At 34.6% G+C, this 24,377-nt stretch overlaps 2 protein-coding genes and 3 long non-coding RNA genes across 11 annotated transcripts; all 5 read left to right on the plus strand.

Moving 5' to 3' along the window:
- The first annotated feature begins 1,362 nt into the window (after nucleotides 1-1,362).
- LOC143304152 (omega-amidase NIT2-like) lies at nucleotides 1,363-14,108 on the plus strand. Of its 2 annotated transcripts, none has more exons than XM_076626518.1 (5): nucleotides 1,363-1,473; nucleotides 1,561-1,707; nucleotides 2,269-2,453; nucleotides 2,848-3,016; nucleotides 13,860-14,108. In XM_076626518.1, the coding sequence occupies exons 1-5, from the start codon at nucleotides 1,389-1,391 to the stop codon at nucleotides 14,048-14,050; spliced, it is 777 nt and encodes a 258-aa protein (XP_076482633.1). In that variant the 5' UTR covers nucleotides 1,363-1,388; the 3' UTR covers nucleotides 14,051-14,108. The 2 variants fall into 2 exon arrangements, with proteins under 2 accessions (XP_076482633.1, XP_076482634.1); XM_076626519.1 differs by lacking the exon at nucleotides 13,860-14,108 and adding an exon at nucleotides 3,212-3,447 and having other exon boundaries at nucleotides 1,364-1,473.
- LOC143304157 (uncharacterized) lies at nucleotides 4,482-7,640 on the plus strand. Of its 2 annotated transcripts, XR_013060863.1 has the most exons (3): nucleotides 4,513-6,775; nucleotides 6,930-7,058; nucleotides 7,307-7,640. It is a non-coding gene; the product is annotated as an uncharacterized LOC143304157 (long non-coding RNA). The 2 variants fall into 2 exon arrangements; XR_013060862.1 differs by having other exon boundaries at nucleotides 4,482-7,058.
- Nucleotides 14,109-15,803: 1,695 nt separating the features above from the next.
- On the plus strand, nucleotides 15,804-18,433 carry LOC143304154 (venom serine protease Bi-VSP-like). Its single transcript, XM_076626525.1, has 5 exons — nucleotides 15,804-16,394; nucleotides 17,426-17,477; nucleotides 17,549-17,746; nucleotides 17,907-18,030; nucleotides 18,102-18,433. Exons 1-4 carry the CDS (start codon nucleotides 16,293-16,295, stop codon nucleotides 17,993-17,995), a joined length of 441 nt encoding a protein of 146 aa, XP_076482640.1. The 5' UTR covers nucleotides 15,804-16,292; the 3' UTR covers nucleotides 17,996-18,030; nucleotides 18,102-18,433.
- Nucleotides 18,434-19,334: 901 nt separating this feature from the next.
- On the plus strand, nucleotides 19,335-21,681 carry LOC143304155 (uncharacterized). Of its 5 annotated transcripts, none has more exons than XR_013060852.1 (7): nucleotides 19,335-19,461; nucleotides 19,538-19,670; nucleotides 19,934-20,029; nucleotides 20,106-20,384; nucleotides 20,460-20,728; nucleotides 20,812-20,908; nucleotides 21,071-21,547. It is a non-coding gene; the product is annotated as an uncharacterized LOC143304155 (long non-coding RNA). The 5 variants fall into 5 exon arrangements; XR_013060854.1 differs by lacking the exon at nucleotides 19,335-19,461 and adding an exon at nucleotides 21,608-21,681 and having other exon boundaries at nucleotides 19,474-19,670; nucleotides 21,071-21,422; XR_013060855.1 differs by lacking the exon at nucleotides 19,335-19,461 and adding an exon at nucleotides 21,608-21,681 and having other exon boundaries at nucleotides 19,474-19,670; nucleotides 21,071-21,175.
- Nucleotides 21,682-21,827: 146 nt separating this feature from the next.
- LOC143304158 (uncharacterized) lies at nucleotides 21,828-22,710 on the plus strand. The gene is made up of 2 exons (XR_013060864.1): nucleotides 21,828-21,884; nucleotides 22,080-22,710. It is a non-coding gene; the product is annotated as an uncharacterized LOC143304158 (long non-coding RNA).
- Nucleotides 22,711-24,377: the final 1,667 nt, after the last annotated feature.

Here is a 24,377-nt window from a genome sequence, read left to right on the forward strand (position 1 = left end):
GTCCGCTCTTCCGTACGGCGTACCCTCAATAGCCTTAAGCATCCGTCATAAACCCGAGTCACTTGCCTGCTAAGGTCCTTCAAACAAACATCTGTTTCCGAGGAATTTCTCGAGACTATTGTCTACCACGGCTTAACTAAGGAAAGTTGGTTTTTCGCACGTACGCTGCAACTGTCCTCCCACTAACCACTTTCTCTCGAGGGCGGTTGAGACCCTTCGTTTAACCAATTAGAACCGAAGCCTATTCCCTCACTCTCCTAAATAACATCGGCACCAACAAATCCGATAGTCCCGTGCGCTAGACACACCCATCCTTAGCTTTCCTCCGACACATCATCGTCTCCCAAGACGGTACTGATTTCACATCCTTCGAACGGTCAACATCCTTCGAGCGGGTATACACCCCGCAGATCAGTCACTCACTCATCTCGTACATACGCACCAGTGTAACTATCCTCGTTATAAGTTGTGGAATAAACGGTGAAATATAACTTACTACTGTGTCATATTCATTCAACCACCTCTGTTATCTTAATCGAAACAGAGGAACGACTACTTCGCGGCGTCGATTCACCGAATCGTAGCGAGAATTTACGCCTCTCGCTGACGCGTCTTCCTCGCGACCGCGTCTCTCCGCGAACAGTCGTAACACTCATAAAAATACAAGAAATGAGAGAGAACGTTCGCCCTTGAACACATAAAACAAAAAAAAAAAAAAAATAGAAAAGGAAAAAAACCACAAATTTTAGTGAAGCTATTTTACTGAAACTTATTATATCATTTTAACAGCTATATATAAAACGTTGAGTTATTTCCTTTCGCGCAGAGCAATTTTACTTCAAATTTCTAGCTTCAGAATGATAATTACGTATTTGTAATTATCAACAAGCTTTAAAAATATGGAATATTCAGCCAGATGAAATATAGGTAAAGTATTTAGAAGAAAAAAGATTGAAATGTTTTATGTAAAACGATTAAATTAAGTGGTTGAGTTTGAAAATTTGACTCGGTTTAATAATTCAATGGAAAAAATATTCGCCCTATGAAAAAAAATTCATGTTCCTGTCGATATATCGGCGAGGTGCTCCTCTACTTTCGACTGCTCTGCAATTCAAATGCAATACTCGAATATACATGGCGAAAAAAATGGAAATTGAGTAATTTAAGGGAACCAATTACTCTCGCGTCGACGTAACTTCAAAATATTTCACGTGTCGGTGTTTGCGAAATGAAGTTCGTCGTTATCCGATTAACACGCTTGCAGATGCGTTCTTTTTGTTGCAAAGTAAATGGACAAATTGTGAACAAATACTGTTTACAATTACATCAAAATTAATGTCCTAAACTTTACCAAGAATTATTAAAAATCCCTGCGTATTGCTTACGTAATGTTGATATTGAGTAGTACCATACATAACCTCAACATTATGATACTTACAAACATCGCTAAACAAGTAGTGCGAACGATGTCGAGTAAGTATTCACTATGTAAAAAGTATTTATAGATAAAAAGTATGGGAAATATATAACCGAATGTATTTAACTTTTCCAACATTTTAGCATTTCGCTTGGCGTTGGTACAACTTGAAGTAAATGAAGTAAAACGCAAAAATGTAGAGCGGGCAGATTCCTACATTTCTAGCGCAAAAGAGCACAATGCTGATATTATAGCTCTTCCTGAATGCTTTAATTCACCATATGGAATACGTAATAATTTGTTTTTTTTTCAATAATTTACTATGTGTGTAACAACTATATAGAAAAAGTAAGAGTAGACAAATTACCTTACCGTTTATACTTCCATAAAGATTGTGAATTGAGTCGAGAATATAGGATTTCCCCATTTTCATGATTATCGTGATTTTTGTATAAATATATTTTTTAAGATACTAATAATTAGGTACTTATAAATTAGTATTATCAATTATTTTGCATTTATAATTCCGCCTCTAGTATAAGTGTTAATTGAAAACTAACTTTATGTTTCAAAAAGTACTAGCAAAGTCGTTGAGTAACAAGCCACTGATGCTAACACAAATAGCATTGTCGTAATTAAATATTTCTAAATATTCATTTTTCATTTTGAACCTGTAGAAACAATTTATTATATATACTATTAGCTAAGTAATTGCATATTTAATTAAGTCGAAATATAAAACTTAGTTATTTTCATAATTTAAAAAATAAAAAACTGACAAAAATTTCAATTTAATTTATGGTTGAAACAAAAGACAGTTATTTTTCATTAATTGAAATATTGCAATGCAGAGTACTTTCCAAAATACGCCGAGAGTATTCCTGATGGTGAAACGAGCGTTGCTTCATCGAACGCAGCTAAAGAAAACAACATCTATGTAGTTGGTGGTACGATGCCTGAAATAGAGGGCGATAAATTGTACAATACCTGTACTATTTGGGGTCCCGATGGAACTTTGATAGCAAAACACCGAAAGGTAAGTAATATATTCCTTTATGGCTTTGAATTTGAAAATATTGGGGTGAAGAAAGTGACTCTATCTAGGAATAATTTAGGAATATACATATGTACATACGTATACTATAACCAATTCTATAATTTACGGTTTATAAAATACGTTATGATACGGGAAACGCCCATTTTTGTTGTAACGTGTAATATAAATTTTTCACATACTTAAAATATTATTATATTTATTTTTTCTCCTTTTTAAACATTATTAAATGATAAGATTTTTTAATAAAAGAAAGTGATAAAAACGCTGTCAGTTATTAAATAAAAAATAATTAAAGTTTAGGAGTTGGTAACTTTGATATTAAATTACAAAAGTTGCAGCAATAGAATTAGCGACTACATTTTTATGTTATTAGGTACATCTATTCGACATCGACATTCCTAATAAGATTACTTTTCGAGAGAGTGATTCACTCAGTCCTGGTAACTCCCTAACGACGTTCGATGTGAAGGGCTGCAAAATAGGTATTGGCATTTGCTATGATATTAGATTCGAGGAAATGGCACGCATTTATCGGAACAAAGGTACAGTAACTTAATCGATCAATACTTAACTAGCAAAAAATTAAATATCTTTCTTAAATATATTCTATATAAAATTAATATAATCTGTAACTCTGTATAAAAAGAAGCTTAACTTAAAAAACCAGTATATTTGCTGAAAATGAAACAAATAAAAGAATTAAAAGCACAATAAGAGGACTGTCCTCGCATATTCAGAAATGATGGAATGTGAACCGTGCAACTACGAAGTTAATTGGTATTCGGTGGCTTCATATTTCCTGCTTCTATATGACCTGCTTCAATATGACCACTGGACCACTGCATTGGTCATTACTTCAGCGTTTCAGAGCGAATGATAATCAATTATACGTTGCCTGCATATCACCGGCTCGTGTTCCTTAAGCAAGTTACGTCGCATGGGGACATACACAGTTGACCAATCCCTGGGGAAAGATTCTTTACGATTTGGAAACTCAAGAGAATATGGCAGTCACCGATATCAAAAAAAAAAAATTTCAACAAATAAATAAAAAAAAAAAGTCACCGATATCGGTAATTTACAGCTTAAAATTAAAAGCGAGAGATCCATGATGTAATTAATTTTTAGTCTCGTTAATTTATCGATTTAGCCATCTTCCTCTGTATTTGTTGAATTTATTAGTAAGCATTACTTATTACTTCGTATGTTTCTTTTTTCTATCAGATCTAAAAGTTGTTGAGGAAGTAAGGGCTCAGATACCTACATTTTCTCAGAGACGTACAGATTTGTACGACACTGTCTGTAAGGAGTAACTCTACACTAAAACAGAAAATGTTTTTTTATAATATTCCTACTACAATATCCCTTTTTTGTGAATTATTACTAATTTCTTATCATTTGTACTAAATGAATGACTCAATTAAGAAAACCAAAACGTTATAAATAATAATCTGTATATCTTGTGTATCAACATGTAATTGGATATTATAATAATATAGGAATGCTATAATAATATAGCATAATAATATAGGAGAATAATAATATAGAAAAAAATACATGCTTTTAAACACCTTTAATATCGATCACATAAATTGTTATAATTCACAATGATTACGCATACATAAAAGACCCCTTGATAGTAAAATTTACGATCAAAAGGCAATTACGTATCGTTTAACAACATTTAATTTATAACACCTTTTAAACATTTAGACAGATTAACACATAACACTTCTTATATATAAACATCAATTCGAAGTTATCAGCTTGGAGAAATTGGTCGATTAATACCTGTAGATTGTCTGTCTCGTTGAAAGACTTAAAGAGAGCAAAAACATGATAATGCCGCTAATATAATATTCCTTCTTTCTTGTATCTGTCTGCCTCTCAGGTCGTTTTACTAATTACAATAAGTAATTTCGACTTCTTTGCGCTCTCTTTTAACGCATTCGAGACCGAAAGAAATTCATAACAGTCAGTAGGCAAGGGTATAATATAGATATTTTATATATAACTTATGTAGTAATGTATATATCATGTTAATTTCATATTTTTTTCAATATAGAATTATTATATATATATAACTGTACATAATACATTATAGAATAACATAGTATATAATTTTATATTTTAAAAATATGAGGCATACTATTTAAGATTGTCATCGATTTAAAATCAAAGTATGAAAAGGATACCCTGGAGAGAGTAAAACACAGAATCATTCCAACTAAACATTCAGATCGTACCGACACCTAGGTATCGTGTTACAATTAAATCTCGGTCTCGAATGGATTAAAATGAAATACATACTTGCAGCTTCAACATCTTCAATATCGAGGAGATTCAAACTTTACAAATAAAAGCGGCCTGTTCCCCTTTCCACGACAGACTCTCATACCATATCCGCTCTTATCCAGGCTTTTACTTGAAACCAGCAATGCGTTCATTTACAATTTAAATTTACCCGGACCATCCACTGAATCGTCAGCCGTTTATAAATATATAATGAACCCAGAACATGTGCCTGTGCCCCTGGTATCGATGTTCGGCTTGTGATGTTCGTACCGGAACCTTCGCACAATTTCAATTTGTCACGCGTGAACATCGATTCTTCCAAGGGTCACAGTTTTATGCGGCTAAATCCTTTAGAACGATTAAAATGATACTAATGATATGGTATTTTTTACAAAGATTTAACATATCCATAAAATAGGAAGTTTCGTGCTCTCCTATTTTATATTAATTATAAATTAATAAGTTTTATATGTGTTATTTATAGATCTAATAAATTTTGTATTGGTTTACAGCAGGTGCTCCGGGTATAAACAGACGACAAACGAACAAATAGAAATTCAAACTATTGTCGTTGTTTAACTCGCATGGGACTATAAGCTCGAATTGGACTTAAACGTTACGATCGTCGAGAATAATTACTATATGTACCCTGTACGACGGGCAGAGAATCTTAAGTTATTAACAGCAATTCCTTTGTGCATAATTCAGGTTTATTAACAACCTGTAATGGATAATCATCGATGAACTCTTTTCGAATAAAGTTCACATTTATAAAGCAAACACTATAAAATACGACAGGACAATTGTAATCGATAAATAACATTTTATTAGGATATTATAAGAAGCTAAGATATCGAGGTACATTAAAATTGAGTCCGCTGCAACCCTCATGACATTTAAAATCCTACGCGTATATTGAGTAAAGTTGTTATATTAAATATAATCATATTAAATACAAGCTCGTCCGCTGGATTCCCAAATTATTTGGTTAAATATTTTGAATACGAGAATACCGAATGTTAACAGTAGTAAATCCTCTATATGGTATGTTTACTTTGCTATCTTGAATAGGTAAATAACATTTCACTTTAACGCATTTAACCAATATTAACATTTAACATTTAACCAATATTATACGCATATGCACATAATGTTACTGTTACATATAATGATATATACGTAGATATACACGTTAATTAAATCCTCTATATGGTATTTTTATATCAGTATCGTAAACATTGTAAACCGGAAATCTTTTATTACACACGTACATATACAGTCAATATTATTGTTACATATAGTGATACATACGTTGATCCACACATTAATTAAATCCTCTATATAGTTTCTCGAGTAGTTCTCTTCAATACCGTTATATCGATGAACTCTTTTTGAATAAAGTTCACATTTATAAAGCAAACACAATAAAATACGACAGGACAATTGTAATCGATAAATGACATTTTATTAGGATATTATAAGAAGCTAAGATATCGAGTTCTAATTGTGAATATCAAGCGCTCGTCGTTCGAGGAGATTACCAATATTTTCTTCCTGCTCCTCTACATGGCGCTACGCAGGACTCGCTTTTGAGCACGTCTTTCTCGTTGGAGGCTTAATCTTTCTTTTCTTTCCCAGTAGAATTTTTAGACAATTCTTTCTCCCTTTTATCATTAAATTACCTGTAATTCTTAGCGATCTTTAATCTTTGTCGCTTCTTCCCTATATATATATTTTTGTTTACTTTTCTCCGTAGCGAATTTTGTCTTTCTGACGCAGGATTAGGTTCCTGGACTTAGGGAGTTGCTACACGCCAGCTCCACCATGGCGACGGCATTCACTAGGCAGCCTAGATAGCCACCTTTCAGCTCACGCTTCGGGACACTTTTTTCGCTGAGATTCTCCGCGATGAGGCATGAAAGCAGAGACCACCGTCTGCGGAGGCATGATTATTATATTGTTCCTTTTAACGAGTAATCGTTTTACTCGAGTCCTCTTACTAAACCGTAAGTACAAAAGACTATTATACTTAGATAGGTACTTGGTCTCAAGAACCAACTTATTTTGGTCTTTCGATTAAGTTCTTAATTAAATGCTCAATTAGATATTCATAAATATATCTTCATAATATTTCCCTCATCTATTTCTTTGACATTCTAGCAACCTCGTTAAGACGTCCGCCACTTCAACTTCTATCTACAAGTGGCAAAAACTGAAGCTGACCTTCTTCATGGAGAAACATGCCGGAAATGGCATCCGCACGTGTGAATAATTATACTCAGTGTCCAGGTAGTTCTTTCGATCATCCGATAGAAGTCGTTTCTGTTTTTCAGAGTTCGTTCACGCCTCCAGAATGTAAAAATATCCAAGGAAGTACCATTAGGAAGCAATGAAATTCAGAGCTTCTGTGGTTATTCCTTTTTCTGATTGTTTCTTTTCTTTGCCCAAAATGGATGATTTCTATATCAAATTGTTTATTCGTATTTTTTTTTAATATTCCTTGAGATTTTCAATCAACTCGATTTCGAATTTCTTAGCACCCGATCTTCTGGTTGACGTCGTTAAGAAAGAGGAACGAGTGCACAGGAAGCATGGTCGGCGTGAGCATGATTAGATCCGGTCTGCCCGATGACCTTGCCAGTGATAATAGCGGTTCGTTAAGGTGGTTGCAGTCTTGGTTTGCTTCTGTTTCGATTTCCAGCGAACTCGTCAGCCGGCATGACTTCCGAGATGCTCCCCCTGAAACAAGTCGAAGGGAAATAATTAATGGACTCTCTGTTCGATTGTACGTGGATGACAAGCTGACCGTAAAAAGAAATATACAAATACGATTAGAAAATATAATCCGAACCCCTTTCGGTTTGATCTGAAGGTTTCTTTTTCTAGACGGAACCAAAGATTCTTATCTGTTTTATGGTGAGCTAAGGAACTCCTTGAAAACAGCATTTATAACTTTCGAAAAAGAGACAGGTATTTCTTGCGCGAACAATTGAATAATTAATTCGTTCTCTAAATATCCTTATTTGTAGTTCCTAAAATACATAATGATTGGAAGCTTCTTACGGGAAGCGCAATCAGCCGCTGATATCATTGAAGTCGAAACGCCATTAAAACCATATTACGATTCGCATGCGACATGCTCCATTCATGAAAACACAAAAGCAATAAACAAGTACAAATCAACGAAATAAATCCTCCGAGAACGAGACGTTACAGGAATTATACCATTGCGAGGATACAAAAGACTTGCTCATGAGCTACTTCCTTCAAGTAGTCGAGCAGTGTATTTTCCGGTCGTTAACTTCCATATAATGGGATATTAAAGAGTACGGACACAACGCTGCTATTTTTCAACTGCTCATTATCAAATTACGCAGCGGGAATCGTTGCAACGACAAAACTGTAACGACTCGTACCTGCGTATCTTCCATTTAGCTACGGTAAACGCTGACTTGTCTGCGTTTTTTTTTCTTTTTCACTTCCTCGTTACGGAAACCAGGAAAAGTGACTCACAATACAGTTTCTAACTGTACTTCTCGCGATTCTTTCTTAGAAACAAGCAATTGCTTCTTTTCAATTTCCTAAACCTATAATAAAACAGTCCATTCCTTGAATAGAAATTAACTTTAAAACTTTAGGCGCATACATTGTACGTATCGTATGTATGTATTTTGATTTGAAAAGAAACGCGGCAAACGCCTTTGAAAAGACGTTAGGTTTTCAACACCTTAACTAACTTAATTCCAGCGAGTCGTAAATCTGCTGCATCTCCAACATCTGAATATCCATCTTTTACAATGACTTGTTCTCCAACTTATTAAAATTACATCTCTCCCGTTGCACCGACTTTCTTTAAAGGTTCCCGCGGCAGGTTGAACCCGCATCACGTATCTTCCCTCTTCCTTCCACCCCTGTTCCCTTTCTCTTTCTATCGGACGGGAAGAGCGGGAACGCTTAAAACGCGCGAATCACGCGAGCGCCTCACGATTTGCGAAACATCACGTGAAAATCACCGATCCGATCTCCGTGCGCGCGGTGCACCGTGGGGGTAACGATTAAATCGACAGGATATACTTTATTGGCTATTCCGTTATTACAGGCTGTAGTTGGCGGGGAAATAGTCATTATGGATCGATGAACTCCATTGTAACAACTCACCTTCGAATTGCATCGGAAACGCTTCTGTATTGCGTCCACCATATAACCTATCATCGTCTGTTTAGGGTAAATCAGTGGATCGGAAGTTACGTTTCTATGTTTCTCGCCTGTCAGTATAACACTGTGCAAGAGATACAGCAAGATCCTAAAATCATTCGAGTACAAGTAGCGTAAAATGGTCGTTTAAATTTCAATAAATTAACTATTCATACGTTAATTGTACGCAGTCAGGATTAAGGGGTACGGCGATGGAGAAGATTTTGTTAGCTAGATGTTGAGTAAATAATCGAAGATGATAATTTTATAAATGTTTCGTATTTATGATGATGGAAAAGATTTAATTTGAGTTACGTTACGTTTGAATAAGATAGACTTTTCCAAGAGTGGAAGATTTGTAGAGATAGTGGACGTAATAGTAGTATGATTTAATACTTGATGTGTCTTTTTTTTCTTTGACATATAGGTCACTGTGGGGAGTAATATTGATCTAGATATAACTATCTTTTCTGAGAAGTACGTATATGCTTATGGGAACTATGTTTGGTTAATCAATAGAGCCATTCTTTTGAGAAACTGAATCTAGAAGAATTCGACGATACTTTGCCTTGTTTCAATAGTACATCATTTTAAAGAAACGCCTGCGATTATAGTATATAATTGCACATAGGTATATGCAAAATTGCATTTTCAAATAATTAAATCAAAAATATAGGAATGTATCAATGGGAAGAATATTTGTTAAAGATCTTTCCTTTTTAATCAAATTCGTCCAACAACCCCATTCTCGTCAAACATAAAATGAACGGTGCCTTTCTCAAAGAAACAAGAAGAAAATTGCTGTCGTTCTAAAGTTCTTCTCCATTGCTAAACTACCGTTCGTGTTTCTAGTTACACTCCAATTATTCGATTGTAAGAAGCAAGCAATCCCTCCATCCAAGGGCTAGATATAGTTTCTCGAGTAGTTCTCTTCAATACCGTTATATCGATGAACTCTTTTTGAATAAAGTTCACATTTATAAAGCAAACACAATAAAATACGACAGGACAATTGTAATCGATAAATAACATTTTATTAGGATATTATAAGAAGCTAAGATATCGAGTTCTAATTGTGAATATCAGGCGCTCGTCGTTCGAGGAGATTACCAATATTTTCTTCCTTAACAATATTAATTACGAAGTTTCGATACCGTTTATGACATTAAGATCTCTTGATAAAGTTGTATCGTTAAAATCTTACTGTTCCTAGGGAAAATATATAGTTAATATATATAGTTAAATATATGTCGGAGATGAAAGGACACCGGAACCTTGGGATAGCCCCGCAACATTGCAATCTAAAGTCCACTATAACTGTAACTAAACTATTGTAGCTATTCAATCCGATTGTAATTTTTCGAGATTAGTGACGGTGAGCTTTGGCTCGAGGCGACAGTCAGTCGCCGAACGTAGCCGCGGTCACGGGATGAACGCTTTGTCTAACAAAGGTATGGAGTAATTCTATAGATCTCCATAAAAGAAATATTCGTGGTGACACGCGACAGTAAACATTCCAACGGTTTCTGTCCCGTGGCTCGCCACACGCAGAGCCTATTCTTCGAATAAAATGATTGCCAGATGTCGATGCGTCTCCGCAGTACATGTTCGGCTAGCCCGAGGGCCCGTTATAAATCTTAAGGTTTAGTTAACTAAAGTCCTTCAAACAGACAAACAGTCTTTGTCCCAACTACGGGAAGATAGGGGAGACATATTTTTCAACGAGCGGCGTCTCCCACTAGCAACTTTCCCTCGAGGGCGGCTAGCATCTTTTTCTAACCACCGATATGGAGATTGACCAATTAGCAGCAACGTCAATTTCCCTTACTTCCTAAACGAAGGCTTTCCTCGACGAATCCGATGATCTCGTGTCCTTAGACACACCCCATTATAGTTTTCCTCTGTGGCATCATCGGGACGGGACGGGCATTCTTTTACGCGCTCCCGTCGACCAAAGAATAACGTCTTTACGCTCAGCAATTATTTTTACGAGTCAGACTTAGATTCAGCGAGAACGCCCATCTGTCATCCCGTTGGCCGCGGATTCGTTATTGAACCGGAGACCACTGTCACTAGTGTCGCGGACGTCTCACCGCCGTGGTAGATTGTCAAACCTGTGTTATTCATACCTGTGTCAATAAATCGTATCTTCGTTACACCGCAACGATGGCTACCTTCAATGAAGACTCCTCAAACACCGACAACCCTATCCCCAATGTCATTCCGACATATATATCCACCGAAAATGCGCTCTTGTAGACAAACGCTCGATTCGCGTCACAGCTTTTAAAGCTAGTCGCATCTCAATCCGTTGGAAAAAGTTTTTCCTGTAGCATATTTTATTTTTACGAACCAACAAGGTCTTTGTTTATTTCCTTCTTTTTTTTGCTCCAATTTCCCCATTGTTTTTTCAAGGATAGTATTTCAGAGCCACTAGTCAAGTTTATTGTAACAATAAACTTACGTTTCGGAAACATTTTGTGCAGTGAAACAGAATACACTAAAGTTTGAAGGTCACATCGATTTTCGAAAGTTTATAAATGGAGGTGTATGACAGTATCACCAGCTGTTGCTGTCCAAGTAACTCCAACATCGAAATACTACAACGATTCCAATCGAAAGCGCTAAGAGCCTTAATAGACGCACCTTGGTATGTTACCAACGAAACCATCCATCGCGACCTCAAGATACCTACAGTCAAAGAGGAAATAGCAAAATATAGCGACAGATATAGCAAAAGAGTCAAGAAACACCGAAACCCCCTAATCACTGGACTACTCGATACGACGGACCAGATTCGCAGGCTGAAGAGGCACTACCCGCTAGACCTAAACGTTAGATTCATTTAATTATCCAAATTAAGCATATGCACTTACTTATAATACTTATAAATTATACCTATCTATAATAAGTATTAACTTATTGTAAATAAACAGCCATGTCACTGCGCCACGCCAGAAAAATTACTGAAAATTCTGAACGCGAGAATTGATTGTAATTTCAACAAATAAATAAAAACAAAAAAAAAAGCTGTTGCTGTCCCCAAGCGCCAAAATACGTTCTGACTACTATTTTACGTATCTCACAGAAGTATGTCTTCATTCATCATCTCCCATGCCATCCACCAACGTGTTCTTAACATGTTATCTCTTAGTAAAATATTGATGTTGAGTCAGATATCCAACTGAATAATCTTTTCGGTGTCTACTATAAGACATTTAAAACCAAGGCTCGTACACACGTGTGCTTATACGTCAGATGTAATACTTAACACGAAACCTGCTTATATTAATATTAAATTTATGCATAGTAGGATGTTCGACCTTTGTAAAAATGAAATTATAATACATACAGTTTCACCGTGGAAAAGTGAATCTTTCTAGCATGTCCACACAAATGCAGGGGAGGGGAGGACTGTGCATGCACCAAACAACTTTACGTTCGTAATTTTTCACACAAATGTACAACTGTAGAGAAAAAATTATCTCTGATTTTTCGGATGTTAGGAATCGACAATATCGCATAACGGAATGCTGTGTTCTACGTATTCTATTTTTGTTACGAAAGTGGTACAAACGAAGTCCACATAAGAATAGTACAACAAAATCGGTTGAGGTTAGGTTATCGTGCAGATATCGCGGCTTTTGCATTGCAAATCACGCAACTGCCAGTCTCGTCGTTCCTTGTAAACGAAAGAAAGGTATTGTAATCGGTCGTAATTAACATAAAACTCGTCGCATGCGACCATATGGCCTGAATGTTGAATAAACGAGAGTAGAGCGCGAGCTATGTGATTCTAACCGTTTAGGCGGAAACTAATGATTGTAACCAGAGCCGAGATATATGCCAATATTACTTTGCTCGACAAAGCGTATAAGATGAGGAGAGAATCGCGATAAGGTAGAACAAGAGACAGATATTCTCTACGTAAAGCAAGTCTGTCAACTAGATTGAAATCCTATAGCTATAACTACAGTGAATCCATATTCTGGCGAATTGTCTTTTCACAAATGAAGCTTCTGAAGAACGGAATTGATACAATAACTACTGTTCATTCATAACTACTGTTGTAAGAATCTATATATTTGTCTATCTATATCTATATATATCGATCTATATATATTTGTCAAAATGTCATTTTATCAAAAAACCCATCCTCTGTAATCATAGTTTAACGAAGCATAATTAATAGAAGAGGTAGAGCGTTAAGTGGAGATGATTTAATCACAGTTAAGTAGATAAATCTCTATATTAGTCTCTTTAATTAAAATGTTCTACGTTTTATTTGCGTCATTTTTTTCCTTCATCCAATTTAAAATGTTTAAATAACAATAGCCTATACAATATAATTTTATGTAAAAAAATTGATTGTACCATGTTTATTACAGATATTTAACATTTTTGTGTACATACAAAATTTAAATTATACCTCGCTTGAGAACAAAAATTCTATTTGTTTTCCTAACATGTACTAATAATTATTGATCAAAATAGAAAAAGCTGGAGGAGATTACTTAGGAAGATTACTTAGCATCTCATATTCCTGTCAAGGCTCGAACGTTTTATCTTCCTTTAGATTTTCCTAAGTTTCCATTTCTCTGACTTGCTATTTCAGTTAGCTTAGTATACGTGCTATACATAGGTATGTATAGTGTCATGATCGCGACAGTCTTGAGTTACCCACGCTTTATTCTCTGTAAACTATTTATAAAAGAAGAACAAATTACATGTTAGAACTTTCATTCAATTTACCAATACAAATAATTTTAAACAAGAAAAAAAACCTAATGCAGTGGTTTCAACTTAAACATATCCAACAGTTATTTACGAATAAATAGTATAAATCTTTTAGCAACATGAAATTCGCGATATTTATTCAAATATTTATATTTACAGTGCGCCATCAGCAAAGAAAACGTGTTTATCGAAACGTGCGCTATCGATTTTATGCTTTTGCCACGCAAACAGGGAAATTGCAACTCAAAATTGAATTCGCACTGCAAAGCGTTGACGTTACGACATCAATTACATACTTCAAAAACACCGAAGGTATCACACGGAATCAGAGAGATTCTATGAGAAGTTAAACGCATAGTCACCCTATTGGGAATAGGATTGCTTTGATTCGAGCTCAAACATAGGCAAAGCTGAAAGAATCTTTTGCGGATCTTCCTTCTTCTCTACATTGGATTTTATACAAAACGACTTTAACCTTTTCAAGGAAATACGGAAATAAGGATTTTAGATAGAGAGATTTATCTGGAAGGAAATGGATAGAAAACGTAGAACCAATTCTTGTTGGTTGAAAGATTTTTTCTCTTCGCAGAGATTCAAGCTTTAAAGAACGATCAAATATGTGCGCAGCTGACTTACGAGTGAAGTTATTATTAAAAAAAATTGTTGCGTTTAAAAGGATAAATATTAATATAAATTTAAAAAAATTGTTTGTTCAATTATCATAAGTTTAATTTAAATTTAAAAAAATTGTTAGTTCAATTATCATAAGTTTAAAGATATGTAGATATTGTATTTACATATCGAAAATCAGACAGCAATATTAATTAACACACCTAGTCAAACGCACACGTACTTTAAAACCGTGCTTTAAAATCGATATTCGCTGAAACAATACATCGCTCTGCGCTTCCAATTTGTTTTCGCACGAAGAATCAGTCCACTCATTGTTACCGTCACCATCTCTACCGTAATCTATATTACTCGAATAAATTCTATATCTTGATTGGAAAATCACATATTTTAACGAACTTCCCTATTTTTTGTTTTTTATGACTTTAACTGGCAATTTCCATAATGTTCTATAACTTGACAACAGACTGATAATATTTCAGGATATATATACATACATCATGTTTTTGAGGATTCTGTAGTAAAATAATTATAGTTGGGGAGTCCAACTTCCCAAACCGCGACAAACATATTTCACACATCCACGACGACTTTACAAGCAGACCCCTCGCGGTTTTGGGAAATCGATGAAGGACCATCAATTAAACATATCTCAGAGGGCAGATCGACGATGCGAAGAACACTTCCAAGCCCACACCCGACGCACCAGCGAAGGACGATACATCGTCGCTCTACATTTCAATGATCAGCTTCAGTCACTCGGATCCTCTAAAACGCTGGCAATTAAACGACTCGCCTCACTCAATCGCCGATTCCAGCACGACAAACGCTTCGAATCAGAATAATACAGGAATACCTGGCATTGGGACACATGACGAAGGTCAATGTCAACCACTCCGACGACAACGGATACTATTTACCCCATCATGGCGTGACCAAAGCATCGAGTCAAACCACCAAACTCCGTGTAGTTTTCGACGGATCGGCACCAAGCACTGCCGGAACCTCCCTAAACGATACACTTTACACAGGACCCAAGTTACAGGAAGATTTATTTTGTATATTAATTAGATTCCGCGCTCATCAGTACGTACTCACTGGCGACATCGAGAAAATGTATCGGCAATTCCTCGTACGACCAGAGGATCGGAAATATCAAAGGATATTATGGCGCAGCGCGAGTGGAGAAACAGAAACATATGAGCTTAACACCGTAATACTCTTATCATAGAAATAGAAGCAGTCCTCAATTCCCGCCCGCTAACTCCTATCTCCACCGATCCAAATGATCTCCTAGCCCTCACTCCCGGACATTTCCTCATTGGCGATTCATTAATGTGCTTACGTGATCGAGATTTCAGAGACATTCCATCGAACCGACTCTCCAAATGGCAGCATATCCAACAGCTTAAACAACATTTTTGGAACCGCTGGCATAAGGAGTATTTGAACGAGCTAACCAACCGCAATAAATGGAGCAAGGGTGGACACAGCATCCAAAAGGGCACAATCTTCATCCTCAGAGAGGACAACGTTCCCTCCATGCATTGGCCTCTGGGCCGAGTTATCAAGGTTCATCCAGGCGCCGATGGTGTCATCCGGACAGCTACAGTTCAGACGGCAAAGAGCATTTTGGATCGGGGCGTCAAAAGGCTTGTCCCACTGCCAATTCAACCCGATCTCGAGAAACCCGAACAACTAGCCACCGAGACGAAATAAGATGGGAACTTCAACCACACCTCGCTAATTTGATCGGTACCCTCTCAACGGGGGGAGAATGTTACGCCATGCGGCTTACCATAGGTCATATTCTTAACTATCGATCGCGGCACTATAATGTCGCAGACGGATCGTCGTGTCTGCCCGGCAAACAAACATTGTAGTGGCAAGCGCATGGTTCATTAAGCAGGGCGACTTCCAGAAACGTCGACTCGTGGCCCGTATTTTACCTCGCGTAAAAGAATGTGGCGTGATCCGAACGTAGTGGGGGTCGCCTTCCAGAAAAAACGAAAAAATCGAAAGGCGTTCAGAACTTTTCGAGAAGTCGAACCGTCAACACATGTGGTATGTCGCGCATTACTTATCAACCAAAACGCAGTTACATTTTTTTTGTTCCATTTATATCTTTCTAGTTAATAAGTTGTTGAAATAAACATTAATTTATTTGTGTTAATTCTGTGGAATTTCATTGAACTACCCTTATTATCATAATCGAAATAAGGGGATCGATCAGTTCGTGGCGTCGATTATTTAATCGTAACGGAAACTTACAACTCTCGTTGACGTGCTATCTCGCGATCGCGTCTCTCCGCGAACGGTCGAAACAAAATGATTCACTAAAAACTGTCCTGAATTCCTAACAATTTATTTACCGCAAAACTGACAAAGTGTTTATTTAAAAAATGAGGTTGAAGGTAGTCCTTTTCTTTCAATTCATTCATTTTCATTTTCTTTCTTAAGTATGGCTAACACAATATCTAATCAATTAAAATTTTATATTTTCACGCGAGTTTCTTTAGATAATTATTATCAACATGATGACTAACTCTTACGGATTAATACGTGTCTGTAGGGCAATCCGGTGGACTTGATCGGCTTTTTACTTCGAAAGTTGAGTAATCGGTGTCGCTTTCTTACGCATCTTTGAACTGTATAAATGTTTTAAAATTGTTTGATCCAGAATGTACGTACCACACCGGACAATCAAGAAGGCACGTTTTATGTCTTTCTTTCCGATTAATAATAAGCCATTTACTGCAAAGAATGAACTTTAAAGGCATTAAACAGCACATCAATGTACATTTCAATTAGACTAAATAATAATGCTATGATTTTATCGGTAGTAACTTTACTTATTGACTTGAATTATTTCTTTCTTTTACTTCATGTTAGGAAGAGTATCTTTTTGCTTGAAATAAAAAATTGATATAGGAGTAATAATATGGATAGAGATCAAAAACTGTTAGGGCAGAAATTACACGTTTGAACTTTATAGTTCAGTATAGTTCAAATAGAAATTATATAGAATTATTTAATAATTTATATTCCACTGGAATAAAAATTTAATTTCTGTCTTTATCAAATCTCTATTTCAGAGTATTTGTACGTATGTACTTATCGTCTGCTGTATGATCGAATATCGAATAGGTAATAATCGTTGTTACTCATTATGTGAGAAAAAATTATGTATATTCACAACTATGACTATTGCATTTTAGGCGCTTGGCCATGGATCGCTGCATTAAGTTTTCGTAATCCCCGAAACCCAGACAAACCACTATGGAAGTACGGAGGTTCCCTGATAACGGCTAGGCATGTTTTGACCGCAGCACATTGTGCACATGTGAATGGAATAGAAAACATACACAATCATAATATTGCCATTCTTAGATTGGTGGAGGAGGTGCCATTTTCGAGTAAGTCCTCAAATATATATATGCTATTGAGTATTACTGAAGTATCATATCCTGATATTTCTTATTGTACACATATATTGTGTCATAAAGCGTGTACAATTCTTTCTCATACTTTTGGTCATTCGTTTCCTGCATTTTCATTTATTTTTTTATTTTTCAGGGTACGTATATCCCATTTGTACGAAAGAGCCCCTACGAAAGAGCCCCTACGAAAGAGCCCCTACGAAAGAGCAACTTCGTCGGCTATAACCCCCTTGTTGCTGGATGGGGAGCGTTAAGATATAGTAAGTGATATCAATTTTATAATAAAATTAAACAGTTCCAGTCTTAAATATCTTTCTTATTTTCTTCGTAGGACGACCACGACGTAATGCATTAATGGAAGTACAAATGCCAGTGATTAAGAACGCCCAATGCAAAATAGCTTATTCCAAATTTCCTAATGCACCTGATATCACTGATGGTATAATATGCGCCGAACATGCTCAAGGTGGAGAGGATTCTTGTACGGTAATTAAGTTACAGAGTTACTACAAACTATACGGTATCTGAAGGCACGTCAATTCGAATTAACATCAAATCGACGTCTTAAACATTAGAAATAATAGATAAACACAATTCAATAGTTTTGCCCACTTCTCACACCTCATTATGGTATTTAATCTAATTTCCTTCTAATCTTAGTTTTGCTCAAAATACATACAACATGTACATTATAAATTGGAGTATTCCAATACACAAATCAATAGAAGATTATTACTGTATATAAGTATAATTTCAATACAATTCGATTGATATATTTCAGTATCTTTGATTAAAAATTTAACGATCCGTTCAGGCTGACCGCGGCGGACCACTGCTGATACAACATGAATTAACCTCGTATTAAATAGGTATTGTGTCTTATGCTTATAAGTGCGGCGCAGCTGGGTATCCCAGCGTTTACACTAGGGTCACATCGTACCTTGACTTCATTCTCCAAGCGATGCAATAATATGATATTACTGTTCCATAAATATCATTGTGCAAAAAACGTGAAGTTGGATTTTCTTATTGTGGAGATAAGAAACAGCTCAAATTTACATTGTTTTGTACGTTACAAATTATAGGCTTAAAATGTACGAAATGTAACTTTGAAACGACACTAATTTTTTACGCACGATAAACCTCCACGACTTAGGTATGTAAAGATGATAAACGTATATTAATTCTATTAATTTGGTAATAATAAACCAACTTTCTGAGAAGTTCTGTAAATTTCGTTTCTGTTGTATCAAGAGAATAATGGAATATTCCACTTAGATCGTATACTTCTTGTATGTACATACAAAATTTTCCGGCTAATCTAAAACACGTCATAAGATAGAGAGTTTCTGGAAATTCGGACACAGAGAGTGCATAAAATACAAGATAAGTCTCGTGTCTTTCAAAATTATTTTTTATTCGCTAAAAATGTCCTGTGTACTCATGCAATCACATGCAACCTCGAAACTTCACTTATTTTTTATCACTTTCCAATTCAATACACTGTTTCTGCATTTTTGACTATATGTAAGAGAAATTTCCATTCAGCCAAAGGTGTACTTACAGATTATAGATTCCTATACGACTCTCGGTAAAAATTTATCCGCACTCCAGATAGTTAAAACTTCTGTCGACCGTATTGATCCATCTGCACTCTTCGTATGACGTCAATATCTGTTCAGTGCTGCTGCGTAGGTTTCATTGTGTTACGTCAATTCGTTTGCGACCGTTGCGCGAGTAATGGCGCTTTGCAATGGTGATTTGCAGGAAAACAGTGCAGAATGCTGTGATTCGTTTCTTGTGGTCGGAGGCAAAACATTTTTTAATGAGAAAATACGAAGGTCCTTCAGCAAATGGACAAAGTGTATACAGAAATTGAGTGATTATGTCAAAAAATGATGTATGTCTTTTTTGATAATTGCTTAAAATAAATTCTACACCGACAGAGCGGGTAACTTTTTACTCACCCTCGTAAGACACTTAAATTTCCAATCTATTATGATGAATAAAAGAGCTTATACTATTGAATCTAATTGTATTTTGTTGCCTGAGAGTACACGTGTATGTGATGTACATTACCTTTATATCCCCTTGAACGCTTCAATATTGCGCATATATACTATATTTTGTACAGCTTCTATAAAATTTTGTATGTTTGTTTAGGCTGTTAATCTAGAGGCTGGAGGACAAAGAAGTGGCACGATGATGTGGGCTGATGACATTTATAATTATCAAGGAATCACCCCTACATTCGCTCAGGTATATATCGTTGACTATAATGTATTTAACATATATGATTGTTAGAATATTAATAATTAATCTTTAATTCTATCAGAATTTTAATGAAACTGTCCCTTGGGAAGGAAGAACTGATACCTTGATACCACGGTTTGTACATCCTATATGTACGACAAATTTTAGAACATTATGTAACGAAGAACCAGATCGTCGTGGCCATGTGATGTGAATAAAAGGACTTGAATTTGATGATATTTTTATAATGTTAGATAACATAACTAAGTACCTTCACAGTAAGACAGGATGACATGGTTTACATGATCTTAATGTTGTTCATTTGAGTGATGATATTATAAGGAAAAGTGTAATATCACAGGTAGGATGATTCATAATTTAGAACTACTAACTCATGTATGTATTAAAAATTAAAGAAATATATTAAATTTTATAGGATATTTATGTTTAGTAACCAGTAATTCAGAGATTGGTATTCATGGTTACTATAACGAGGCTGTAGAAACGCACCCTTTCTTCTTTGCAAATGGTCCTGTATTTATGTCTAAGCCGAAACTGGAACCTCTGAATAATTTAGATTTATTCTTGTCATTTTCTAAAATACTTATCTACAGTATACCATAAGGAATGATACCGTATCGCACCTAATCAAGTGCCTTAAGAAACATCAACAGGATATCACAGTAATCCCTTATCGACTGATATGTAAGTAAAAGTTATGTGTCATTGTTATACACAGTTATGTGTTAGTGTTATACACAGTTATTTATCATTTTCTATTAATTCAGTTGTAGCCACTACAATATCTATGACACTGGTAGTAATTATAAGAACAATAATGATGTTCTATAAGAGGAAATGATGATTAGGAGCAAAAAGTTACAAGTAAGTCAAAGTATATGTTATTTGCCATTTGAAAAGAAAGTTACTAACTTAGAATTTTTTGATAAATAATAATTGTGCAAAATATATTGGATTTCAAATTTGTCAAAAATTGAAATTTAAGAAGCATTGTAATAATATAACATTAATATTTTGATTTTTCAGGAGATATCATGCGGTGGATGGATAATATGTAAAAAATATTAAGCAGTATATGAATTTTCATATTGCGTAGAGATAACAAAATGAATTTTAAAAAATGTCGACATGGTAATAAGAAATAGCATCATGACAAAGAATATATAACCATAGTTTCATTTTTTATAAATAAAAATTTGTTGTTCCAGATTTTGAAATATAGTGAAACGTTTAATTAGTATCTTAATATCTTTAAATAATTATTATTTTAGAATCAATTGTAATTGTATCATACGTACTTTTGAATTCATGCAAGGACATATGTAATTTTGAAGTAGTTATTATTAGGAAATTGTTAGACGCGAACAGTATGCGAAAAGTTAGTATGCAGTGTAATAATTATCAATCAAAACACAAGAATTAAATTTTTGAGGAAAAAATTTCCGGAATTTCTTATTTACATGATTATAAAGAAATCCATAATAAAAAGGAGCTGCTTTCTAATACTTCTCTTCCTTGTAATGCCTATGTTAATAATAACGAGGTTCGACTTTTTGTTTTTAGAGGGATACTGGAAAATTTGAAAGTACAGTACCATTGGGAAGAAAATCACGATATTGAAAACGATATTTGCAAATAAATTTCCAAAAAATCTGTTTTCAAATTTTCGCTTTCTATTTCACATTAAAAGAAAGGGCTGCCTTCTTTCTCTGCAAGACAAAACAAACATTCTGAATCTCGTATCAATGAATGATGTCAATAAGTTATTTTTCCTTTCAGATTGAACAATATTCCAGATTTATTCATAATTTCATACTACGCGAAGAATAGACTTTCATAGGTATATAAAGGAAATATTAAGTATAGGAAAACTCTTTTTCGTTGTAGGTGACATATGCTTCACGGTTGAACACATGTATTTTTGAACACATATAAATGAAAAAGTACTCTTATGGAGAAAAAGAATTGATACCTTCGATTGACATTAGATAATGTACATAAACTTATGAACAATCACTATCAGTTTGTATTTTAGGTGCACACGCAGATTTGTTGGAGTTCTTATAAAATGTACTTCCTGTACGAACGTTTTATTCTTCCAAATTTTACGATACTATGTCTCATATAATAACTATATGGATTAAACGTAATATAAATGATCCGAAAATAGACTCGAACGACATTAATTGTCTTTCTATTTATACCAATATCGAAAATACAAGTAAAGCTGGAGCAATAGTATGCAAGAATGGACTATTTATTATTTTAAACCAAATCATAGCATATTCAGAATGCACAGTATTATCATGAAATGTAAATGAATCAGTTGTAAACGAACGATTTTACTGTAAAATCATTGCCTCCTTTTTTTCATCTGAAATATAGCAGCAATGAGTACATTCTTTTAATATATAATAAAACGAGATATCTTTATAAAGTTACATATGTCATCACTGGTAACTGTTATCTCGTATGACACCAAATATACCGTTAGTATGGAATGATATTTTTATGAAGATATACTTTAATGATAGATTTTATGAATGAAACGTTATATAAGAAAAATTATCTCTTGTCATTCTATGAAGTGTAGTAGCTAACGAAGATTAATTTTACGAAGTATTGGAGCAAAAGAGAATTAAAAAATTAAAAAGATCTAAATAAGATTGTTCGTGTGGCTTAATTATCTCAATTCTGGTACACCACTTGTTACATTCTAACTAATTAGCGCTAAACAATAACTTGCAAATATTAAAGATATTAACACCTTAATATTAACACCTAAAGGTTTTCAGGAAATTTTATAATATTTGATTATTGTATATCTAGTCATTGATTGATAAAATTTCTTGTATAAGCATAGATCGAGGTTGACGTCATACGCAGATTGCATTACAGGTATCGTTTTAATTTATTTTATGGCTAGAATCATTTGAATATTATACGAATAATTATTTCCATTCGAACGATTAATAAATCACGTACCTATAAAAGATATATTATGAAAAAGACGTGACGAAACAAAAAAATATTGGAAATTCCGTTGTCATTAGATCAATTATTTTTGCAATGATTTTTATTTCCATGTAATTACATATGAAATGGGTAATTCATTAACATCTCCTCGAATCGAATATAATTCGTTACACTTCACAACGATTCAAATAATGGACGGGAAATATATAATAATTTTCCTGTCCTTGCGTTAAAATAGTACTGTACAAATCAGATGATACAGGAAATACCCAAAAAACCCAATTACATCCACATTGCATGACAGCACACTTGCAATGGATTTTTGTGATTTCAATGTCACAGACAATGACACAACTAATCAGAACACGTTCGAGGCTATAGACATTGAAATTACCGCGTGTTTAATACGTTTAAAGCATAAATCTAAATTTCACGCGATTATTTCTTTGTACATTGTGAAACTCTTAAATTATCTTAATCGAATAAATAATCCTAATGTAATAAAACATCTTGAAATAGACCTAGATATCTGAAACAGAAACTCGAAGGATAAGAAATCCTAAAAGGTACTAATCCTAAAATAACAAACTCCTAAATAATAAACAAGTGATAAAACCTGTTATAAATAATAAACCTTACCTGGAATAATAAAATCCTAACTAATCGAAAATAAAATAAGGCAAGCAATTCTTAATCTTTCAAGTAATTTTTCCGAAAACACAGAAAGATAGAGAAATTAAAAAGACGCAGCACAAATTGCTGCACAATGAAAGTTTCAGAGCGATGAATACGATCGTATTAAACTAAATAATTTTCAAAAGTGAAATTACACTGAAACGTATATCGATGATATTTGTCATTTCTACGATCTGTTTCGCTTGATCGTGCTTCTTTTCTGATGTAAATTCAATTTATAATACGAACTAAGTTTCCTTTATTATTATTAGTCCTGCGTCTTTTTAATTCGTCACTTCTTTTATTTCAGAACAATGACGGGCTCCAAGATGCTGTTCGGATGTTTGGCGTTAATTGCTTTTCTGCATCCATTAGTTCACGTTTGTACTTCGAGTAGTACAGCTCAAGGTTTGTACTTCGAGTTGTCTTTTTCCATGCACTTCAAATTCCAATACGATCTGGTCACGTGGCCTTCGTACAATTTCGAAATTTTACCTGTTTGGTAATCGTCAATGAAAAAATAAGTTATGCGTGACCTCAACACATTGAAACAATTTTTATGATTTTTTATTTGCCGGTTGGTCAGCAAGTTAATGGAAAAATTTCACTTAACTATTCGCGTTAATTTCTTCGGTTTAACTTTTGGGAAATGCTTCGTTAGCTTCGGGAATATTCCAACGAT

Source organism: Bombus vancouverensis, unplaced genomic scaffold (assembly GCF_051014615.1).
Source record: "Bombus vancouverensis nearcticus unplaced genomic scaffold, iyBomVanc1_principal scaffold0024, whole genome shotgun sequence".
In the NCBI taxonomy this organism is placed as follows: Eukaryota; Metazoa; Arthropoda; class Insecta; order Hymenoptera; family Apidae; genus Bombus; species Bombus vancouverensis.